A 24,925-nucleotide genomic window follows, 5' to 3' on the forward strand; every position below is an offset into this window, starting at 1 on the left:
AGAACAAAAGTGATGTATGCATAAAGGATAATTCACACCTTCTGTATGTAACATAAAATGGGAAATCGACTAGCATTTTGAATGCGTTTTTATAGTAAATATATCAGTCCAAATTCAAATTTAACCATGCCCGTCAATGCAATATGCGAGCAGTGGTATCATGTTCACTCACACAGCTGTGCTTACCGCAAGTCAACACAGTGGCGTGGTGGGAAGTGCTTAAATCATCCTCTGCCGGAGAGGCTACACTAGAATTTCTTCAAAGAATTCTGGAGTACAATACATTCACCTGCTACGCCTGGACCATGCTGCGGTATTCCTAACAGGTGGTATTGTTCCCCATGCACTTCTGGAGGCAGTTACGACTTCTCGTGCAAGGTTCCTATTTAGTAAAGTGTATCAAGATTACATGTCATGTGATTTAGCCCAATTTCACTGGTGCATCATGGAAAGGCATAATTTTCTACTGTGACCGTGAGTTTAATTTTTGACATTCTTTTGGTATCGGTTGTGGCAACTTTATTCCGGTCGGGAATTTCCCTTTAACCGTGAATAACCATGCTAGATATAAATCTCTATTCTTCGTGTTCAGGCGACGGTAAATTGGAAGTTCTTTACGGTCGGTTGAATAGCGCATATCAGTCATATCGGTTGAATAGCGCATATCAGTCATATCCATAAAAATTTGTGAAACGATCGTTTGCATTGAGATTCCTGGTGAAGGCGAACACAAAGGCTGATCCTCTGTACACAAAAAGTTTAGGGCAACCTCCAAATATGACGGGATGTGAAAAAACTCTCGGAGTGTGTGCTGTTGTAGAAGTGCTGGTTCTCGTCGCTTTTGCGGTGACCATAGGCATTGTGGTAAGTGATAATACTAAAAACATAACATAAATCATAGGCTCCCTACGCTGTGAGTTAACCCAGGGCCAGGGCAGCGGAAAATAATTTCCTTTCTGGGAACGTGAATAGTCGGGCTCTCATTCACGCGCGGATGGGAAATAGTGTTCACTTTATGTTTGATACGGTTTCTAGACTGAAATTTTGCGTAGAACACGCTCCCGTAGTCCACTTTAATTAAAAATGTGCCCAAAGTGCTTTTTCCTGGGGGTGCCCCTACAATGGGGGTCAAAATTACTAAAAATGTATTCTAAGGCCAATGGTGGTAATGTTGGTGTCTAAATATATGTTTATGGACATGAGAAAGTCATTTAGACAGTTTACGAAATCCAAAACGGCTTCCTTATGTTCCAAAATTCAAAATGGCGGCCAAAATGGTGAATTTTAACCAAACTTATTTGAACGGCTATTTCAGGCCGATGGTGGTGATTTGAGTGTCTATGAATATGTCTGTGGACATGAAAAAGTTATTTACATAGTTTATCAAAATCCAAAATGGCTGCCTTATACAAAAATATTCAAAATGGCCGCCAAAATGCCGAAAATTATTTGCACGGCGCTCTCGGCTCGATGGTCGTGATTTGGGTGTAGGTATATGTTTGCGGACATGAAACAGTCATTTATATTGTTTATAAAAATCCAAAATGGCTGCCCTATGCCCAAAAATTCAAAATGGCGGTCAAAATGTAGAATATTAGTCTATATCATTTGAACGGCATTCTCAGGCCGATGGTGGTGATTTTGGTGTCCAGTTATATGTTTGTGGACATGACAAAGTCATTCAGCTAGTTTACAAAATCCAAAAAAGTTGCTCTATGGTCCAAAATTCAAAATTGCGGCTAAAATAGTGAATTTTAGTAGAATTTACATGAAAGATATTCTTAGGCCGATGGTAGTGATATTGGTGTCTAGGTATATGTTTCTGACATATAGGCCCCTATAGTGAACATGACCAAGTTATGTAGATGATGAAATCTTAAATGGCTGCCCTATGCTAAAAAATTCAAGTGGTGGTCAAAATTGCAAATTTTATATTGATTTTACATAATTATCATATAGACACCCCAGCTCTTGGGGCTTAATTTTTGTTTTAAAAACTAAGGTCGCCGTGTCACATTATAATCACTTGTAATTGGTACATAGATGCCCAAATTATTCAAAATGGCGCCATTAACCAAATAATCACATTTGATGTCCATTGATCTAATATGATTTTAAAAGGTGGCCAACTGTTGTATATCCCGTAAAAGGTAAACGATTTATATCTTTAAACCAGGGCATATGGAAAGGTTTCTATACAAAACGATTCTCTTATAAACCATCATGCGCACAGTTTCCACCTCGATATACATGAGCACACATTTTCCTCCAAGAGCTTCCAAGCAGAGAACAAGCAGTGAATGTCTCCACCACAGTCTTTAATTACACTACACGGTTGAGTGCATAGCAATGTGAGAGCTGTGGAGCTTCTAGTTGAAAAATGGGCCTCTTTGATCAGAATTTGTTTTATATCAAACGAAAGCTAACACTTCCCCCTAAAAACACTTTTAGTCACTAGGTCAACAGATAACGCAATTCAATGTTTAGCAAGGCGAATGTAGTAAATCTGTTAAAAACTACCTATACAAGCACATTTTTTTGACCAAAATGTACCGGTAGGTTTTAAAAGTCAAAACCTCAAGTGTTCCTTACAATATTTGTCAAATTTTATGCCATTAAGTGAAAAAGCACACTTATATTGTCATACACTAGAGTCACTAGAATGATCAATGGCCAATTCTCTTTAAATTGCAAATCTTGTGCAAAAAGTTACTATTTTCGCCTGTACGGTTGTAAATTCAATGAACTATGACTTTGCTAAATGAGCGCTTACAAATTGATATGTATTTGAAGATCTTGGCGGCCATAATATGAAACATAATAATCATTATAACGCAATTAAGGAAAGTGATTAACCCTAGAACTACGTAGGGGGTTGTACCACCCCTAAGGTTTTTCATCCGCCATAAAAAAAAAAACACCCGTATTTAACGCCCAAACAACTTAAACTAATCGTCGTACTCTCTTTTAAGTGATACAATTTTTACCCAAGCACCTTACCCGGGGGTAATTGACCATAGGGGAGGGGAGTGAGTCCCACCATAGGTTTCTACAGTAAAATCAATGATTTTAATTTCATTATTGTATAAGTATTCCAAGATAATTCACTTTTTACTTGTTAGTTAGGTTGAAATAGACATTTTCTTTTATATTTAGGAGACAATTCTGTGAAAATCGCATGTTCGTAGAATTTTTGGAAGAAGATCAATTTTGCTTATGCTTTTGTAAATAACCAGAATTAAATACATGAATACAAAACCCACCCAAGTCTATCGAAAGTGATTTTGAGGAAAACTAAAAAACAAATGTGTATCATATATGCCGGGTATAGGCCATGTTGGATTTCACATGCTAATAGACCCACGTAGAGGGTTGATTTGGGTTCAACTTTTATACATATTATAGGCCTATGTACATGATGTATGAGCAACAATTTTCCATGCTGAACTCAATTTGCCAAAGTATGGACTTGGGTGGGTTGTGCATTCATATATTCAATTTTGCAAGGATGTGCTCACATTATGACGTCATGTGGGGAATGTTTGTACTTCTTTTGGTATCACTGGATAGCTATACATTGGTACCAAATGAATTTAGGGTGTTGCAACCCCCGTCCCCTAATTTTCAATTACAAACGTCATATGTTATATTTGGTACCAACGTATAGCTATATGTCTCCTCTCTCCAGTGATTCCAAAAAAAGTTCACATTCATCGATATGACGTCATAATGTGAGCACACCCTTGTAAAATTTGTAAATTTTGGCTATCTACAAAAGTATAGGCAAAATAGATTTTCGGCCAAAAAAATCTACGTACATGCGATTTTCACCGAATTTTCTCATAAATAAAAAAGGAAATGACTATTTCAACAAAAGTCAATATATCTTGGACTAATTTTACAAGAGTGAAATGAAAATCATGATGGGCCTGACCCCCACCCCCCATGGCCATCTTTGATGGTCGGTCCTACCCCCGGGTAAGATGCTTAGGCAAACATTAACACTAAAATGAGCGCAATGGAAATGATGGATGGATCTACGATTAGCTTAAGTCGTTTGGACGTAAATACGCGTGTGTTTTTTTATGGCGGATGAAAAACCTTTGGGGTGGTACAACCCCCTACTTAGTTCTAGGGTTTATCATTTTACTTATTGCGTTATAATGATTATTTAATATATGATATTTCATATTATGGCCGCCAAGGTCTTCAAATGCCCAGGTGTAGAGATAGAAATAGTTTACATTTTACGAGATATACAACATTTTTAATCGTCTTTGGACTACCTTTTTAAATCATAATAGATCAAATGGACATCAAATGTGATCCTTAGAATGTTAGTTAGTATTAACATTTGGTTAATGACGCCATTTTGAATATTTTGGGCATCTATGTTCCATTTATAAGTGATTATATTGTGACACGGCGACTTTAGATTTAAAACAAAAATTTAGTCCCAAGAGCTAGGGTGTCTATATGACAATTAGATAAAATCATCATAAAACTTGCAATTTGGGCCCCCCATTTGATGCTTTTAGCATAGGGCAGTCATTCTAGATTTCATCAACTATCTAAATGACTTGGTCATGTACACTATAGGGGCCTATATATCACAAACATAAACCTAGACACCAATATCGCTACCATCAGCCTAAGGATATCTTTCAAGTAATTTTTACTCAAATTCACTATTTTAGCCGCCATTTTGAATTTTGGACCATAGGGCAATTTTTTTGAATTTTGTAAACTAGCTAAATTACTTTGTCATGTCCCCAAACATATAACTGGACACCAAATCGCCACCATCGACCTGAGAATGCCGTTCAAATGATATAGACTAATATTCGACATTTTGACCGCCATTTTGAATTTTTGGGCATAGGGCAGCCACTTTGGATTTTTATAAACAATGTAAATGACTGTTTCATGTCCGCAAACATATACCTACACCCAAATCACGACCATCGGGCCGAGAGCGCCGTTCAAATAAGTTAGAATAATTTTCGGCATTTTGGCGGCCATTTTGAATTTTTTTTGTATAAGGCAGCCATTTTGGATTTTGATAAACTATGTAAATAACTTTTGCATGTCCACAGACATATTCATAGACACTCAAATCACCACCATCGGCCTGAAAAAGCCGTTCACTAAGTTTGGCTAAAATTCACCATTTTGGCCGCCATTTTGAATTTTGGAACATAAGGAAGCCATTTTGGATTTCGTAAACTGTCTAAATGACTTTCTCATGTCCATAAACATATATTTAGACACCAAAATTACCATCATTGACCCCCATTGTAGGGGCACCCCCCGGAAAAAGCACTTTGGGCACATTTTTAATTAAAGTGGACTACGGGAGCGTGTTCTACGCAAAATTTCAGTCTAGAAACCGTATCAAACAAAAAGTGAACACTATTTCCCATCCGCGCGTGAATGAGAGCCCGACTAGAAGTGCTGTTTGGAATATTTTCTGCCAGCACGGATTCGGAGCGAGTAAAAACGGGTGGGGTTCAGGGCCGAAGCCCCAGCGGGGGTCCAGACAGGGGTCGGCCGTTGTACGAAACTACGAATTACAAGCAGGTTGCAAAAATTTATACCAAACATCTGAAAATTCAAATATGAAAAAAAAATCAGTCCATTTGAGAAAGTACTATACGGTGTAGTACGAAACGTCATTGAGGTATGTTTAAGATCTTTATACCGAAATACTTTTGGATTTGTACACAAGAAAATTGGCAAATTATGGATAATCCTGATGAATTTATTTACGGAATTTAGGTCTACTTTTTGAGAAAATTAGCGCCATATAAAAAGGCCAAATTTTCCCGTGTGGCATCCGACTGCTAACCATGTTTTGACCTCGTCTGTTCATGCGCACATAATCGTAAATATCACTCAAATTGTCGTGTTTTCATTTCAAATTTGTAGAGATCACATTCACAAGTTCTAGCAAACATAATTTTCAACACTAAAATTGCTAATATTGTACCAATTTTGCACAATTTTTATGCAAAGTTGAGACTATATAGCGGATTTAGTGGTATGAACCCTTGAAAAACAAGATGACAGATAGACTCTACCGCATTACTTTCTGGGATCCCAGCGGTGTTGTCTGGTCTGGAGCTCTTGTTGACGCAGCAGCGTTAGAGACTACAGTGGATCGAGCCATACAAAATTTAAAATCAACAAATTAAAAGACATCTGTTTATTTTCATATTATGTTTACAAATATTCCTCGCGTTCAATTTTATTGATCAGCTATGAACTATCCTCAAAAGCTCTCAAAATTCGCAGAAATATATTTTACAAGAGGTGGTTTTCACAGAATATTTTCAGATCTGAAGGAAAATGGTATTAAATGATTAGGATATTAAACATATTTTACCGTCTTGGTTTTTTTTTCTGCGACTATGAATTTTTTTCTGGGAACGCCGGTACCACGATACCGGTGATTTCGTAGCCCTGCCTAGGGCGGTGGTCTTTATAGAGCGCTCCGCCAGGCCCACAAGTCGCTGATCAAGTTTACGGTGGCCAAATCATTCCAGGGATGCGCAAAAACAAACAATCAGGTAGACAAGATCAAATCCCTATAATCCGATGGGTAGACGGGGAAAATTAGCAGTAAGTTTCTTGTCCACAGAAATTCCAAGCTAGCTCAAGTTTTCCACAAATTGACCCGAGAAATTGACACTGCGGGAACTCGTACCGTCACGCATCAGAGTTGAGCGCCTTACCGATGGAGCCAACTCGGACTAAAATACACGAATTGCAGATGAATCATGAGCATGATTTGAGTAGCAACAAACTTTATTTTCAAGCCAGTATTAGACTTATCTCATCTACTTTATAAGGCGAGTCGAATGGCAAAAGCTATAGGTTTTTCAGCTTTAGACATTCATCTGAAAAACTGCAAGGTACTTCTTATTTACATTGATCTAATAGGAAATATGTGACCGTACAGCACGAATGAGCCGTAAATGTCCTCAATTGTATTCTGAGTTACAGTGTAAAATGGGCATGAAGGTCATATTCATAGGTATTTCAATTTGGTGCTACGTGTATCTCATTAAATGAGGTACACGTAGCACCCAATTGAGGTACCTATGAATACGACCTTCATGCCCATTTTACACTGTAACTCAGAATACAATTGAGGACATTTACGGCTCATTCGTGCTGTACGGTCACATATGTCAAGGTAGCCAATGATCCCATTTATATTTCTATAGGTCTTGCGGTTCTTGAGTTAAGGCCAATTATTATCAAAACGAACGTTATGGGCGTTTTTCCTCCTCCCAAGAACAATCATACACATAGGGCGGAACAGACATCCTGACAACAAGCCTAGGGATCTCCTTTATTGAATCCATATAGTGCAATGGATTTCAGTTTACATGCACTACAATCGTGCAAATCATGTTAAAGTTGACATATTTGGCAGATGAATAGTAATGATAGCGCTAATTAATCTAGGCTATGGAGGCATTTTAACAGTACCCTCATTCTAGTAGAAAAAGGTCATTGAACTTTACACAGAGGGTCAAGTTCAAAACTTCTCAACTTACACCATCGTGATCTACTGGTAATAAGGATTCAGAAACAGTATGATATACGGTTATGGAGTTATGGGCAAAAGAGTAACATTGTGACGTCATATGTGCAACTTTGCCCCAGCTGAGGCGAAAATGAAATTTGCTCTGATAAAACTGGTCTCAAATTATTTGCCTTGCACGAAATCAGAAAAAGGATAGTTTTGACTATCTTGGGTGCAGGAGTTGGCATTTTTATTTTTGGCGATTTACAGATTTTTATTATTTTTGAAAAAAAAGAAGAGATTTTTAGATGGTTTCCAGCAGTGGTTCCCAGTGTTTTAGGTTCTATATTGCCACATAGTGCTGAATATGTGGCTTTTTTTCCCTGTGTAGGGTTTAGGGTTGGGGTATGGCAGTCTTGTAATGAGACTAGTAGAGTTGCACTCTATTCGGTAGTCGCTCCCGCGTTTATAATTTAACTACAGTCATAAGTCTTGGATTATTAACAGCTAAAATATACTTGACTTTGCAGACCACATCCACATCAGGTGACCCGGAGCCTGACAAGCAGTTAACAAACACACCCTCCACCATTTCATGTGGGATAACCTACATAAGGTGGGGACGCACAGGATGTCCAAACACGGCGGATCTGGTTTATAGTGGTAAGTAGGATAGAACTGGCCCTATCACGGTGAGGTGGCCGCCCGGGCGGCTGTCCGAATTCGGTCGATTCACTATACGATTCACTATACGATGCGCCTAGAGGGATGGGAGACCAAAATACGCAGTGCATCATGGGGAAAAGGTCGACATCCAAAGCCCGCGAAATACGAATACAACACAGGAACATTATCATTATGTGAATGATATTACAAACAGCAATATACAATAATTATAGTAGATCCATTTTCTATCTATTAATCACACTGAATTCCTCGTGTAACTCTTTTCAATATTATCAGAGGAGGTCAAATATTGGACTGGCAAAACCAGCCGCTGGCGGCGCATCGTTATGTGAATCGGGAGAATATAGTGGATTTGGTTTATAGCGGTAAGCAAGGATCTTGTCAATTATAGGTTAATAATACAAAATAATGCACGCGTACTGAGATGTTGATGCGTCTAATGCACGAGCCCCGACAAAATTGTCACTAAAATGTTGGAAAATGCAGGCAAAATTATAAATGTATCACCCTGCAAAAAAATGAACGCGTCCGAAAGCACTGCGCGTAGTACGCAGAATGCGCGCCCGTGCAATACCGTATATACAGTTTGCATTATTCGCATTTTATAACGTTTGCCCTGATTGGTTCTCGCTATCGAAGAGTGTATGAAACATAATTTATGCATGGTTCGCATTTTTCTAACGTTTACTCTGATTGGTTCTTGCTATATTTAATAGTGTATGAAACATGGATAGACAATAGTGGCCCTGCATGTGACGTTAACCGCAATCATCTGATCATGGCCAAATGTTCAACACTGTTCAATAGAAGCATACCAATATCGCTATCACATACACACCCAATCAACTCCCCCCACACACACACACACACACCCACCCCCACCCCACCAGTTTATATAAAAGGTGCACCATACGTTGATACCAACAGTTTATTGAATAGACTGCATTACTACCGGGGATGCTAGTTCGGATCCTTTATTTGAAGTCAATCGATCCATGCAGGACCTCCATACGTTTCGTAACGCATTAAATTAATTATTCCTTTGATGCCGATTTGATGCCGACAGGCTATTCGTAAACGTGACACCATTTGTTTCCAACAAAAGGCTTGAATTGGTTACTGACCTGACAGCATATTTAAAACGCTTTACCCGGCAGACAACGGTCCTCCGGAAAGTATACCAAGCAACTGTTCGCCCCATACTAGACTACGGTTGTGTGGCCGTGGCCTTTGCACCCAAGACAACATACGAACAACTCGAAAAACTACAGAATCAAGCTATTCATACCATCCTTGGTGTTCCACGCTGGTCTTGTATCTCAACATGCCAACTTGAAACAGACATCATGCATCATGCCTCTCTAATTCCGGCATGAAGCACATCAAGCAATCTTCGCTGATAAGGTTCTCCGCAATCCAGAACATGCTATTCGCAAGCAACTTTCAAAGTCCTGAGAAGTCTTCACTGACAACACATGGGTGTACAAAACATCCGAGGCCTGGCACTTTCACAATAAGGACGAAAACTGAAACTGAGTATCGCAGATGCAGAACAATACACCAGCTCACCACCACTGGTCTACTATACTGATGGCTCAGTCAACGAAGACGGCACATGCGGATATGCTTTTGTAGTCCCCCACACTACAAAATCTTTCAGAGTATCCAATGGCTATTCCACGGTGCAAACTGAACTTGCAGCCATTCGGGAAGCAATCCGCGACGCCAGAAGCCAAACAGAAGCAAACATCGTCATCCTCACAGACAGCCAAGGTGCCATTGACAACATTCGTAAGCCACATCGAGACAACATCAACCTGAACAAAAACATTCAAACAGATATACGACTCAGTAACAAGAACTTCATCATCAAGCAAGAGCCTCTCTCCACGACGTCTCGCATCAGAGATGGCAAGACCAAATACAGTCATCCCAGTCCACATCTGTACACTGGAGATTCTCACTTCCAAATACATCAGGAGCCGCTGCAGCTCTTAAAACAGACTACCCAGACGAACACAGATCGCTATCAATACATTGAGAGTCTAGGCCAAGACCAACATGATAGTTACAGATAAAAACTACACTTGTGCCTACTGCAATCAAGATATTACATGTCAATGCATTTACAATCTCACCGAACGTCCCAGAACAAAGACTCTCCGACAGCTTCTTGAACATTTGAAACCTGAGCAACCTGTCACAGACAAACAATATTTAGCAATCAACATTCTTACCACACAGACAATATTTTCTTACCCTAAGACAATACCAAGAACTAAAAGACTACACACTTTACAAACCGCGACCGCAGCAATAAAATTAATTAATTAAACATCCAAGCTACCCCAGCAATTAATTCGGCATATTAAAACTAGCAACCAGGGGTCAAGCAAACGCAATGACCCAGCTCCACAAGCGGAGCGAACCTAAAGAGGAAGAAGAAGACAGGCAATTGTCAATAAGAGATGAAAAGAAAGTAATGTTAAGCGCCCACTTGAGAAAGAAGTGGTACCATTGCTATCGCGTGAACTACTTGAGAAAGTGGTATCATTGTCGTTACGTAAAAATTCAGGCTAGGCATAGCCTATAGAGCTAACAGAGCAATTTGCGGGCACAAGATAGTGCCAACGGGCAGCTGAAATATCCTGCGTGGATCGATATTATACACGGCAACGGTCCGCCAATCGATCTGTTATTTGAGAATTATTTTGCTATGCTCAAATATGGATATGCTTATTCTAAAATAAAACTCTTTAGTAATTTGTTTAAATTCTTGGTCATATAGACTCACCATGTATATGGCATAATGGCAATATTTACATAGTGCTCCGTGCATCAGCAACTCTGCCACTCCGTTCATACCGATTTGTTGTCATCATTGTTGAAAGTTTTCCACAATTTAACAACCTTTTTTCCAATCTCTTTAAAGGCGTCACTGGCGCTTCTAATTTCGACCGTACAGTCGAAACGGGCAGTGGAGCAAATCTACTTTGTCTGCCAAACAACCCTGAATACGGACGTGTCGAAAAGGGAGAGCAGATAGAGAGAGCACGAATCTACTCCACGGAGTACGAATTATTCGGCACTAACCTTCATAACCACGAGGTTCCGTGCGCAGTATGCACTGTGCCACATCGAGGTAGGAAGCTTATGATTCCAGCTAGAGTCACCTGCCCTACGAACTGGACATCAGAGTATCGTGGATACCTGATGGCAGAAAGATCGGAATTCAACAAAGGAGAATACGTGTGTGTGGATGAGTTTGCTGAAGGACGCCATAGTGGCATCTCAGGCAATGAAGACGGTGGTCTCCTTGCTCGTGTTGAAGCCAGGTGTACTCCAGGAAATCTCCCATGTTCGCCATCAACGTACGTCAATGGCGACGAACTAACATGTGTTGTTTGTAGTATTTAGGCTTCTTGCCAGTGACTGAACATGGTGGAGGGGGAAACGGATTGACTCTTGCCAGTGACTGAACATGGTGGAGGGGGAAACGGGCCTGATTGGGGAGGCAGAAGCCGGTTTTTGGCCAATTTCCTATGGAATAACAGATTACAATGAACCGGGATCTATATACAAAGAAGTCAAGTTTTCTGTGCACAGTGGAAGTGGATGCTCCAACTGAAAAAGTCTCCGACTTTAGCGAATCTGTTCTAAAAATTCTTCATCTGGTAAAAATAAACCAATAAGGAATGTTTTGTTTAATTGTATTGTCTGGAATGTCGTTTTATTACTGGTGTAATATATTAAGACATACATTTACCACACCCACTTCCTCTGTGCATGGATAACTAATACTAAAACATGTCGTCGGTCGCAACACATAGTGACGTAGAGTGATTTTCCAAATTTTCCGTTTCACATAGTGGCGTATAAGTTTAAAGCTACCTATTATCCTCTAATAGTTATTCCTTGTTAACTATTTAAGGTACAGTTTTATAGTTTGAACCTTCAACTTCAATTTCAAATGAAATTGGGCCACAGAGAGATAACAGTGGAGGAGTATCAACTCTGTTACTAGTAGCATATCCTTCAAAAACGTCTTGCTCGGAAACGCATTTTGTCCTTCACGTACGCCACTATGTGTTGCGACCGACGATGTGAAGTGCAGTGCACGAGCCACCAAGCGCGAGTATTCGCCGTAGAATTAGTGATGTAACAGGGTTAATTACCATAGCGATAGATGAAAACAATTTTGGAATGTATTGCCCCGCACTAGACGTACGTTGTAACTCTGCATCGCACCACTGATTATCAAAGAATTTTCACAAAAATTTCACATCAATGTACGTTTTACTTACATCTGTCTTCGAAAAGAGCGGTATTGTATTCAATCTATGATTGCACACATACACAGACATAACAGGAGATGATTGCTGCCTACCTATAGTGCAGGGCAATACATTCCAAAATTGTTTTAACTTATTGCTATGGTAATTAATCCTGTTACATCACCACTTTAACGCCGAATAGTGACCATGGCATAAAGGCTTTGCATTAAAAAAATCACCCTTTACATTAATACGATGCAAAGGTTTGTAGTTATAGCCGTGGCTCATCTGTATGTGTGGGAGTTACTATGATATCGTTATGAATTCGGCAGACGGCCGAATCCGGATTCGGATTTTGGTAAATTCATTTTTGGCATGCAGTACTTTTGAATTAGAGAACAAGGGATCAATGCTTACCTATAGAGGGCGACATATCGATTTTTTAACGGTTGTCGTCTTTGACCGTACTGTGAGTCACCGTTAGCTAACCCTGTATGCCGCCCTCTTTTGAATACTTATCATCTGATCTCCGTTAACAAATTGACATACTGCCCTCTATCATGTATCGCATTGATCCCTTATTCTCAAATTCAAAAGTAATGAATGCGTAAAATGAATTTACCAAAAGCCGAATCCGGATTCGGCCGTCTGCCGAATTCATAACGATATGGTGATGGCGCTTTTAAGGAATTGAAGCAATCCCTGGTTTACATACTGGGTGACTCTATACCAGAGGCGCTATCCGCATTAAAACGCATTACTGGGATGCGTTTTAATGTGATCTCAACTTGTGTATGCAGACGGCATCGCGTCATGAGCGCCCTAAACACGCACACGTCATCACGCCATGAGCGCACTATACGCACACGTACTCTAACGCATTTGCAAAAACGTGCTCAGTGCGCAATCATTTCCCAGATACGGATTCGAGTGCCGTGTAGACACTTTCTAAATTTTATTATGGGTGAGCATCATATCCCGTGAGACTACATTGAACCGTTTTAATTCGGATCCAGCTCTCGTGTGAAGTCACCTAATGCTTTGTCAGTCAAGTTGACAAGTTACACTATGGACCAAAATGGCCTCATCCCAATGGCGTAGTTCAATAACCCCAATTAAACAACCATAGTACAAAATTTGACCTCAAGTTGCAGAGTATAAGTTTTTGCACCCAAATTGTCAAAGGTCATTTAATGAATGTGCAAATGTATTGGGGTTCAATAACTGTGCCCTGATCCTAGTGTTAGCTCAATCGTATACCGGTACGAGCAAAGAGCTTTCAATAGTCGTAGAGTAGCAATAGATGATGTAATGCTTTGTTCCTTTGATGCCGATTAGAAATTGCGACATGCTATTCATAAAAGTGGTACCATTGTTTCAAACAAAGGGGTTCCGCCATTAAATTGGTCACTGATCCGGCATCATATTAACGCTTTACACAACAGGCGAGTATAAATAAAGTGACCACAATGCAGTCATGTGTAAGGGCAGTCATGTGTAAAGTGGTACCATTGTACTCACGTATCCCAAATGTGCGCTTGTGCGGGCCTGAAGTATATAAAGGAGGCTTAAGTTGTCGATATAATCTTTTTATCACCTACCTGACTTCAGGCGCTTTATTTAAATAAATTGAATGCTCCAGCTGATCGATTACACATCAGAATGTGAAGGCTGCCGGGTCCACATTTCTATAGTACTCTATAATGGTAATCGCTGCATATACATGTAAATATAAGTATAGGCCTATAAAGGGTTTTTTTTCAAATGTCCATTTAATTTTATTTTAATATCGGCGTACCCAAAGGGGGTGGGGGAGGGGCAGCTTCTCCCTGTGAGAAGTATTGAGAGGGAATGAGGGAGGAAGAGGGTATAGGAGGGATATGGAGAATGAACAGGGAGAGTGAGAGAGGACAAAAAAGAAAGAAAGAGGGGGAAGAGAGAGAAGGAGAGCGAGGGAGTGATAAATTTAGTGTAGGCCTAGTAAAAAATAAGTACAGAGAAAGAAAAGAAAGGAAAATAAATGTAATAATAATTATTATAGAAACTTAACACATAACAGCACTACGCAGCCATTCGATGACATCAATGCCATTGTGCGTTACGTAATTAAAGAGCCCAGTCCACAGAATTAAAACCAGAGAACCAGGACTCGACCGCCATCTTGATACAGGCATGGAGCAAAAATTGGGGGTATTCGGTTTCCCTCGGAATGCGCTCGAGGCATTCGTTGTCATGCAAGCGCGACATGGATGATGGGCGCATTTGAGAGACGCACTTGATGCGACCTACACGCGAGTACCAAGACGCTTCAGATGAGACGCAGAATTGTTTTCGTTCGTCTCCGCGCACCGTCGGCAAGGACCCGAATACCCCCAATTTTCTCCCCATAGCTGACGGCGCGATTGTACGTGGCGGTATAGGGAGTCCCAGTTCTCCTTCTCTAATTCTGTGGCCCAGTCAGATGTATTTCGCACCTGCCAAGCACAAGTCACCCAATTTCGAAACCTGGACGTTGAATGTACACTCTCATGAATATTGATTGGCAACATTTTCCAATATGTCAGCGCTCTAATAAGACACAATAGAACAATGAACGTTGCAGCCCGATGGGTACGAGCTATTCTGTTCTCGTGGAAAATGAGTGTAAATTCATACATACACGCTATGTAACGGCGCGCGTGATTGGTCGAGAGCCGGGCATAAACAGCGTTTATGCCCGGTGGCCCGGATGTGCGATCACGGGGTAGGGAAAACGAAGGAAATTTACGGTTTTTAATGATGTTACTTGGCGTTTTTTGTTATTATTTTGATGAAATAAGAATCACAAAATGTTCTGGTAGTATGATGAACGGGGTTCATTCATATATTTTCATGACTAAACGGTTGTTTATGCCCTCGGGCCGCAAGCGGCCCCTCGGGCATAAACAACCGTTTAGTCATGAAAATATATGAATGAACCCCTAAGTCATTACATTATAGTTGGTTATGGATACTAGAACTTTTTAATGCTTTCTCTCTATATATATAGGCATTTAATGTATATAGAAAGAGGGCTAGGAATTAAAAAATAATTTAGAAACAGTTTTAGGCACCTTTGTAGACCATTATTTCCCATTTTGTGGGATAGCCTTTTACGACGGGATTTCATAGCAATTAGTAAGTTTTTAACGGGCAATCCCTGCCGTCTACAGTTGCTGAAAAATGCAGCATGACAGAAGACGAACGAAATGCCGAAAAATTCATCATGGCAGAGGACGAAAAGAATTTCGAAAGGTTTGCTATTTAATGAGCCGAGTAGACCAATGGCTAGTGCCAGTGCCTATATTGATTGACTAATTGTGCATCTACTTAAGGGCTGTGGTATGAACGTTTGGACGGTATTTATTTTGGGACATTAGAGCACATCAGACATATCGAATCGCATTCTGAATACGAAGAATGTCATTCTGATATCAAATAATTTTGATTTTTGAAATTCGCAATTTAATACACATTTTATGGCAAATCATTAAAATTGATATTTTTGATATTTAACAGTACTTGAAGTGAACTTTATAAATCTGATGATTTATACTTAAAGTGTATGTAGGTGGGATGAAAAGCCGACGATCAATTGAAAATTTTGACCTTTCGTATTGAAGATATGGATTTTTTCCCAAAACACCAAACAAAATTAGGTCTTTTTGGGAAAAAATCCATATTTTCAATGTGAAAGGTCAAAATTTTCAATTGACCGTCGGCTTTTCCTCGCTGCTACATACACTTTAAGAATATATCATTAGATTTATATAATTCACTTCGAGGACTGTTATATATCAAAATTTGAAAAATATCAAATTTTTATAATTTGTCATAAAATTTGTATTATATTGTGATTTTCAAAAATGAAAATTATTTGATATCAGAAAGACATGCTTCGTATTCAGAATGCAATTGATAGGTCTGAGGTACTCTCATGTCCCACAAAAAATACTGTCGAAACGCAATAAACGCTCATTTTGGATCCCTTAAGTCTGTCTAAATAAAGTATGCTTAGATGTAACTGCCTTGTTTTCAATGTATCTATACCTCTGAAATAATCTTGTTCGAGCTTTTTTTAAGAATATAAACATTTGCGTCATCACAATTGTACATGTAAATTGTCCGTTGTTTTATTACAGTTTCTAATACACCGGTCTCCAGACATTGCTGTAGCTTGGTCTCCAAAGCAGGTCCAAATTGTTTAAATCTGTACCAATGATCGCCGATATTGAAAGTTATGAGTCCTCCTGTATAACGGTAAAACAAACACACAAACAATCAAATACACGCACTGCTATTAACAAAGTGCTCTCGCCAACATGATATCCTTAGGTGGAGGTATACGAATTGTGGAAACGTGTCATGTGGCGATATTGTCAACGTTTATCCACAAAACGGATAACCCCTATAGTTAAGAAAATGATTTACAAGCAACTTGACTTATACTTTTTAGGTACTTTATGTGTATTTACTTGTCTCCAAAACAATGTAAATTTCTTCAAGGCCGTGAGTGCCGTGTGAAAGCAGATGATAAAGAATAAATACAATTAAATAAGGATGAAGCTTTGGAGCAGGGGTATGATAAAGAGCGTGGCACAGTGGTGTAGGTACTCTTGAAACATACCGTAAAACCTCGTCTACAAGCATATAAAGTGTTTGAAGAAGCTAAATTAATACGAAACAGCCGTAAATATGCCAATACCATAGATTGGTCTTGCAACAGTACTTTGGTAATTTGGTTGCTCAAACTCCTTAATGTTTTAAGTTTATCGATGGATGGCGCCTAGATTAATTTATCTTTCATCAAAAGCACTCTATATGCTTGTAAACGAGGTTTTACGGTAATTCAGTTCAAGGTACTCGCCGAAGACTTGGTACAGAGTTTTGTCGTGATCAGTTTCTGAGTCATGAGTCCTCAATAAAGTTGTTATCTTAAAAACAAAATGTGACAATCATGACCTACCCTCCTCTGAGCTGTTCTAGATATGCAAACGAATCAAGCTCTTCCAGCAGTGGTCACTATAATATTTCACGATCATAGGGGATGGGCAGTCTCAGGACCTGTGGTGATTAGAAGGCTTCGAACATGGGTTTTTACCCCAGTCACTACACTGGACTTATGTCATATCACGAGGGCTTTGTTTAAGCGCTAAGTTTTGTTTTATGAAGAAATATGCCAATAATTACTTGGCAACATCCCGAGCCAATTAATAGATTTAATCACAGGCCTTCAGACTTTACTCTCTGAATGGTTTAAATACAATTGGGCAACGGCAAAGGCGTCAATCCGTTCGGAAATATGAGGGGGAACACATATTTTTGTAAAAGTGGATTTTGGCGCTAACTACTTGAAGAGGCCATTTGGCATTTGGTGCACATATATTTTGGTTATAGTAACACAGACTTCATGCTCAAAATGTGGTCTAGTAATTCCGTGCTTGCTCTAATCAAACAACATTTGTTTGTGACTTTATAATTAAAGTTACCAAAATGGGTGTTGGGGGATTTGATATCGTGGCAGGTCACCCATCTCAAAAGTAGGTGGGCAGGTCTCCCTGTCCCTCCTCCCGCCGGGGCGTCAATCGCCGTCTTGAAAAGTGGTGGGCACACATTTTGGGATAAAATTGGAATTAACCGCGTGAGCGCAGCACGTCACACTTGCGAGACGCAGGGGTGTCTGAGGGGGATGTGTCCCCTGAGAATTTAGATATTTTTCATTATGAAGCCCCAATTGAAGTCATTTGGTGCACACTATTGTTGATTTTAGTATTATCACAGATCTCAAAATGTTGGTCTAATACAATTGCGTAACGCAGGGGTGTGTGCCGCCTCAGAAGAAAATGAAGCGCTGATTGAAGCCGTTTAGTGCACATTTTTACTTGTTACATTAACTCAGACCTAAAAGTATGGGGTATAATACTCTAAAGACTATGTGACTCATATGGGGGAGGGGACATTTGATATTGTGGTCCTTAGCTCCCCCTTTGAAACGTCCCACTGATCCTCTGCACCCTTACAATTGGGTAAATGAATCGTGATATTGATATACGTTTGGACATGTTGGAGGGGACGTCAAGCTCTTGGTATGGTCCCATCGTGCATGTAGCTTTATACAGACAGTTTCGAAAAGAGTAGTGTAATAACCTTTAATAACCCGCCCATTTATATTGTCAGTTCAAATATGGCAGCATTAAGCCCAGTTTATTGGCACTTTGCTAGTTTGCTTGGCTAGTTTTCTAGTTAGCTCTATTTTATCCAGAAAAGCCTCTTCAAAATATCGCTGCGCTGCTGGCTGAGAGCTGCATTGATTGGTCGGTGGAAGCTGGCTAAGTAGTACACCAACGGATATGCAGTGAAATCACGGAAGTGATATAGCACTAGGATCCACATCATGCTCATCTATCAGGGAACATTTTCTCTAACCCCAATACACATTCACTGCATGACCTTTGAAAATGTGGGTACACAATCTCATACTCCGCAACTTAAGGTCAAATTTTGCTCTATGATTGTTTAATTGAGGTTATTGAACTATGGCATTGGGATGAGGCATTGGTATATGGAAAACTCGGCTGACCCAGGATCGGCAAAAGAGTACTTCTCATGAATTTATGAAAAGGTTTGGGGTTGGGTTGATACAAAATATCATAATTACCATTAATTATCATTCGAACAGATAAGTATCCCTCATACGAATAACGAAATGATTTATTGGAATTGTGCATTTGTTTCTGGAATAGCCTGTCCTCACAAAAGGAAAGTCCTCAATTATTTGAGTTGTCATCAATTAATTATGTTTATATGCGGTATCATACTATAGAGCTAACAAAATTATACATAATTTTATGTTCACATCAATTTGATTAGTTTTAATTGCTTTAAGGAGAGTCTTTCTTTTTGTGAGGTGTTTATTACTTCATATTTTTACCGGGTTTGACGATACGAATTATCTCAGGCAATGCGTCAACTTCAATATGACCTGCGTAGATACCCGCACCGCTGACAACGCAATCATAGTATCCTATTAATTATAACGGCAAACAACAATAATAAAAAAAAAACAGCAAAAAGAGCAGTATACATAACTGTGTGATAATAGTATGTGACATACTTGTAGTACCCGTACCCTTACTCTTGTCCGTACTCGAGTCCAAATTTCCATACACCTACTAGTGTTATTTCACTCCAGCAAATTGAGTTCAATTCTATTCAAATTCAATTCTTTCTACACCTGGAGTCTTGCTATTCAATTCCAATTCAATCCACCTTGCTTTAGAATTAATTCAATTCGATTCCAATTCAATTTTTAAATTTCAAAATCATTTCATTTCAATTCCAATCCAATGCAGTGAAATTAACAGCTAATCAATTTCAATTCAATTTTGAGCATTCATTTCAATTCCAATTCATTTCCAATTCCAATACAGTTGCAGTTTGTGTTAATTGACCAAAGGCACACTGCAAAAACTGTGTCTAGAGATTGAACACTTTTTTGTCCTTGATTTGTAAACACAAGTAAAATCTAAACACAAATGTCAAACTTTCAAAACATCAAGTGTTTAATATCTAAATACAAGGCATCAAATTACTAAACATGTTTAGCATTTAGACATGTTTACAAATCGAGGACAAGATGGTGTCTACAGAATGGTGTTTAATATCTAGACACTGTTTTTGTAGTGCATATGTTTTAAATTTCACTCCCAATTTTGTGTAACACTTGAGTCAGCAACACAAAGTCAAAATCAAGTACACTACTTGTCACAAAAGCATTTCAACAGAAGATACTTTATAAATTGTTATGTTAACTCACTTTTCACATTCAAACAATGCGAGTGATCCTTGACCTCTGGGTCCTATTTTATGAAACTTTGCAACTTATTATTAGTTCTTAGTTGACTGACTTCCTAATATTTGTCTTAACTTCTTGTCCACCATGCACATTATTTTCTAAACTTACATGTAAGGTGTGTGGTATGATGGATAATGGGACCCTGTCCCCACACTGAACCCCTGCTTGTCTCCTGCTCCTCCTAAGATTTTACACCCAAAATCCTTGTACATTTGAAAAAGTGCGAAAAAAGCTGTCAAAGATATATAAGCACTTTCTTTAATGGTTTTCTCACAATTTGTTCAAATGTACAATGACTTTTGAGCATAAAAATAGGAGCTTGAGAAAAATAGGGGCTTTATGATTAGTGCCAAAAGTTTGAGATCTTTGGCAAGTTGGATCTCATTAGTATATGGTGCCATCTATTGATGCTAAATTTTTAATGTGTGTCTCTTGTGTGAATAGATGTGGAAGTGTATCAGAATTCAGAACGGGGGGAGGGCACTTTTTACAGGTGGAATGATCTAGAATCACAGACATCTGCTTGTGAATTGAAATGCTGAATTGAAATCAAAGCTGAATTTCATTTCAATTCCACTTCATTCTTCATCACTCAACATGATTTCAATTCCAATCCAATTCAATTCTTCATTGCTCACAATGATTTCAATTCCAATCCAATTCAATTCATGCCCAAGGCCACTCATTTCGATTCCGATTCAATTCCAATGCATTGAAATGAAAATTGCCCAAAATACATTTCAATTCAATTCGATTTTAATGCATTGAATTAAGATTAACACCTACCCGTACCTGTATACCCAATGGCCTCGGACCCGTACCCGTACTCACACGGTTGTACTCGTACCCGTACGTACCCGTATGTCCCGTAATCGTGCCCTATTTTGCCTTCGGACCGTTCTCATGGACTGGTACCCGTAACCATGTAACCATACTCACGGCCTGGGACCCGTATCCGTATTCATGAGTATAATTATTTGAATTCCTGTTGTGTCTCGTGTGTCTCAACTTACCTGTCGGAATAGATGTTGTTTTTTCCTTACTTATCAGCTCTCTGTACAGTTTGCCATAGATACCGCTTGGTTGCATTTTGATCATGTCCTCTACGGGCTCGAGACCGTCGATATTCTCAAAACCAAGTTTCTTCATCTGAAAACATAAATCCACGTAGGCTATGCGTTTTGACTCGGCTAGTTTCAATCTGACCGGAAGCCAGGCTGCACAATTGTCCTCGCTTTCAGTTTTCAGGCTACACAATCGTTCCCGCTGTCAGTTTTCCGCTTCCCTAATTTCGGCCTGATTGCAGTTAGACGAGCCAAAACGCCATCAAAGGCTGGAAGGGGTCAATTATATAAAGAAAACTCTATTATTATTTTTTTACTTGCTAAATTTGTGGTGAACAATACTCACACATGCATAAATAATTTAATACTAGCTTGTCCATCTCTGGTCCCATTATGAGGTCAGCGGATTTCTGCACTGCGCACAGAACACACACAAAAAGATTTGCACCATCTTTGCATAAACACTTACCTCGAACCCTAGGAGTCCAGATCCAGCCGCAATATCAATCATTTGACATTTTTTGTCTGAGACAAATGTTGATATAATATTGGCAAATGCACGAAGACCAACAGTATATGGACTTATATACGGATACGGATGTTTGAACTGGAGAAGAAAATATTTGTTATAAGAATGAAAATGTGTTGTTATAGTGACAAAACACTGACCCTGTTTAATTCTATTTTGTATTTAAAGTACGCGTACGGTTATGTTTATATTAATAATCTTACATTTACCCTATTGTTGATGGCTTACCGTAAAACCTCGTCTACAAGCATATAGTGTGTTTTTGATGATAGCTAAATTGAAACGAGACAGCCGTAAATATGCCAATACAATAGATTGCTCTTATAATAATACTTGTTTGTATATGTTTGTATCAGTAATTAATTTGCTTAAACTCCATAATATTATAATTTAGTTGATGGAGGGCGCCTGGATTAATTTAGCTTTCATCAAAAGCACTCTATATGCTTATAGACGAGGTTTTACGGTATTCAATGATCTCATCGAATGTGTAAAAACAATTGTGTATAATTTGCCTAAAGGTGGAGGATAAGTCATTACAATTCTCATTAGATATTTTTGAAATCAAATATTTGCCACAAACGAGGAAAACGGCAGTATTGACAAAGTTGAAGCCCCGTTCAAGTACATGTAGCTTGGCTGGCAGTATCATATAGTAGCGCAATGTCGTCTGCGAAGTCAATATCAATTATATTCAGATGACCAACGCGTGGGCTTTTCCTTGATTTCATTGTGAAGCCTAATCTCTCATCTCTGCCGTCTATTGCAATTCTGAGGCAATATTCTATTACGATGAAGAACAGATATGGTGCCAGAGTATCACCTTGTAGCACACCTGCTAAAGTTTCAAATTCATCTGTGTCACCATCTTGGGTCATTGCTTTAGCCTCTGAGTCTGTACCCTGGTAGGTGTCGTCAATAAGCATTCACAATGATATCTGGGATGCCATAAGCTTTCAAGATCTTTATTATTTTGCCTCTGCGAACTGTATCCAAAGCTTTTTTGAAACCGGTAAATGTTACCACTACATAGATGTTCTTTTCTTCAATGCCCTCAATGATCCTTCTCAAAACAAGAATCTGCTCAGTCGTGAATCTTTCTTTCTGTAAAACCATATTGATTATGTCTGAGCTTATCATCAAGGTGTTGTCTGATCCTATTCAAGTGCATCACATTGAATGTTTTGGCGACTATTGATCTTCGGCTGATTCCACAGTAGTGGGCTGTTAGACTGAGATCACCGCTCTGGGTACTGGAATTAGGTTCAAGATGGACCACAGGTTAGTTTTCTGTCGGTTTAGTAGTACTTAATTGCAGAAAACAAGTATGATTACGTCAATATTTGATTCCATGATCTCCTCTGGTGGAATACCATTTTGACCATAACTCTTGCCTTCCTTAATAGCCCTTTTAGCTTTCTGGTATTCCTCCATGTCAAAAGCATTTGTTCTGATGAGTAGTTCATGAAATGGATATCTTCCTTTATCACTTGTGGTGGATTACCTAGTAGGTTCTGCCATTTCTTCAGTCCTTCTGCTTTGGTGTTATCCTTTAGTCTTCCACTCCTTGTCTTTCCACTTACATCATTGAAGACACTCCATGCTATTTGTGTCTGTTGATCTGGTTGACCTCTTCATATTCCTTGAACTTGAAAAGGGCCTTGCACAATTTCTAAATAAGTATCTTTGGTATTCTCGTTGACGTGTCTCTTGTTATCAATACATTTCGAGCAGGTACAGATTTTGTATCGCCTTCATTTAATTAAATATTTCAATCGGTCAATTAACGAAAGCATTCGCAGGCGCATTGTGAAATATCCAGCCCATATGACATTATGAGCAAGTAAGTACAGAGTAACTTCCATGTATAGATTGATAAAAAAAAACAGACGGGCGGTGTACCAAGTGCCAAGGTCGATCTGTTAAAAGTGAGGGTCAATCGTTCCATGAAGTTGAGTGCGACAGACGATAATGATATGCCCACTATGCGCCTTTCAGTAAAATCATGGCATCTCTCGTAGACGCGGAGGCCCGCAACGCGCGATATGACATTCGGCTCTCATATCAATATGCGAGAATCCATATTGCATACAATCACGAGGACTTTGCCGGTTTACTTTTTAGCGCGCTGTCTGTACCTCTCAATCTATGCTTCCATGTATCCAACACCAACCGCGCTTTGGGTATGACAACCACGTAGCACTACACGTCCACCTCTTACCCAAACCCGAATACTATCACTGTCAAACCCAGATAAGTAAGCAGACATTCACATACATAATATATTTCTCTTTTCCCGGCGGCGGCGTTGTTTATCGTCTGATTCCTTTTGCGCTTTCCCTCTCAATCATATCAGGATATTGTTTCATATCCCAAACCCGAATACTATCACTGTCAAACCCAGATAAAATAAGCAGACATTCACCTACATAATACGTTTCTCTTTCCCCGGCGGCGCTGTTCATCGTCTGATTTCTTTCCCTCTCAATCATATCAAGATATTGTTTCATATCCTGATTAGCAAAGTAATCGGCTTCTTCTTTCGTGAGCACAAACTTAAGACTCTGAATCGTAGAATAGGCTGACATGACGGGTGAAGTTATTGCTGCGTTCTGTTCAATTGAAACCTATGTCACACAATTAAAAAAATATACGGTTGTGTCACTACTATACTACTACTAGCCAAAAACAAATCTCGATTCCAATGGTTTAAGGGATGGGGTATGAACGTAGGGACAGTATTTATTGTGGGACATTAGAGCACTTCAGACATATCGAATTGCATTCTGAATACGAAGAATGTCGTTCTGATATCAAATAATATTGATTTTTTGAAATTCGCAATGTAATACACATTTTATGGCAAATGATTAAAAATTGATATTTTTGATATTTGACAGTACTCGAAGTAAACTTCATAAATCTGATGATTTATACTTAAAGTATATGTAGGTGGAATGAAAA

General features: G+C 39.1%; 2 protein-coding genes across 2 annotated transcripts; one reads left to right on the forward strand and one right to left on the reverse strand.

Moving 5' to 3' along the window:
* Nucleotides 1–636: 636 nt before the first annotated feature.
* On the forward strand, nucleotides 637–15,313 carry LOC140141156 (uncharacterized). Its single transcript, XM_072162950.1, has 3 exons — nucleotides 637–864; nucleotides 8,065–8,197; nucleotides 11,154–15,313. Exons 1-3 carry the CDS (start codon nucleotides 778–780, stop codon nucleotides 11,636–11,638), a joined length of 705 nt encoding a protein of 234 aa, XP_072019051.1. The 5' UTR covers nucleotides 637–777; the 3' UTR covers nucleotides 11,639–15,313.
* Nucleotides 15,314–16,557: 1,244 nt separating this feature from the next.
* Nucleotides 16,558–23,395, reverse strand: LOC140140492 (uncharacterized). Its single transcript, XM_072162250.1, has 6 exons — nucleotides 23,297–23,395; nucleotides 22,669–22,863; nucleotides 21,902–22,039; nucleotides 21,382–21,517; nucleotides 19,445–19,537; nucleotides 16,558–16,763 (listed from the first exon to the last, which is right to left on the reverse strand). Exons 1-6 carry the CDS (start codon nucleotides 23,393–23,395, stop codon nucleotides 16,558–16,560), a joined length of 867 nt encoding a protein of 288 aa, XP_072018351.1.
* Nucleotides 23,396–24,925: the final 1,530 nt, after the last annotated feature.

Source organism: Amphiura filiformis, chromosome 19, assembly GCF_039555335.1.
Source record: "Amphiura filiformis chromosome 19, Afil_fr2py, whole genome shotgun sequence".
Lineage (NCBI taxonomy): Eukaryota > Metazoa > Echinodermata > Ophiuroidea > Amphilepidida > Amphiuridae > Amphiura > Amphiura filiformis.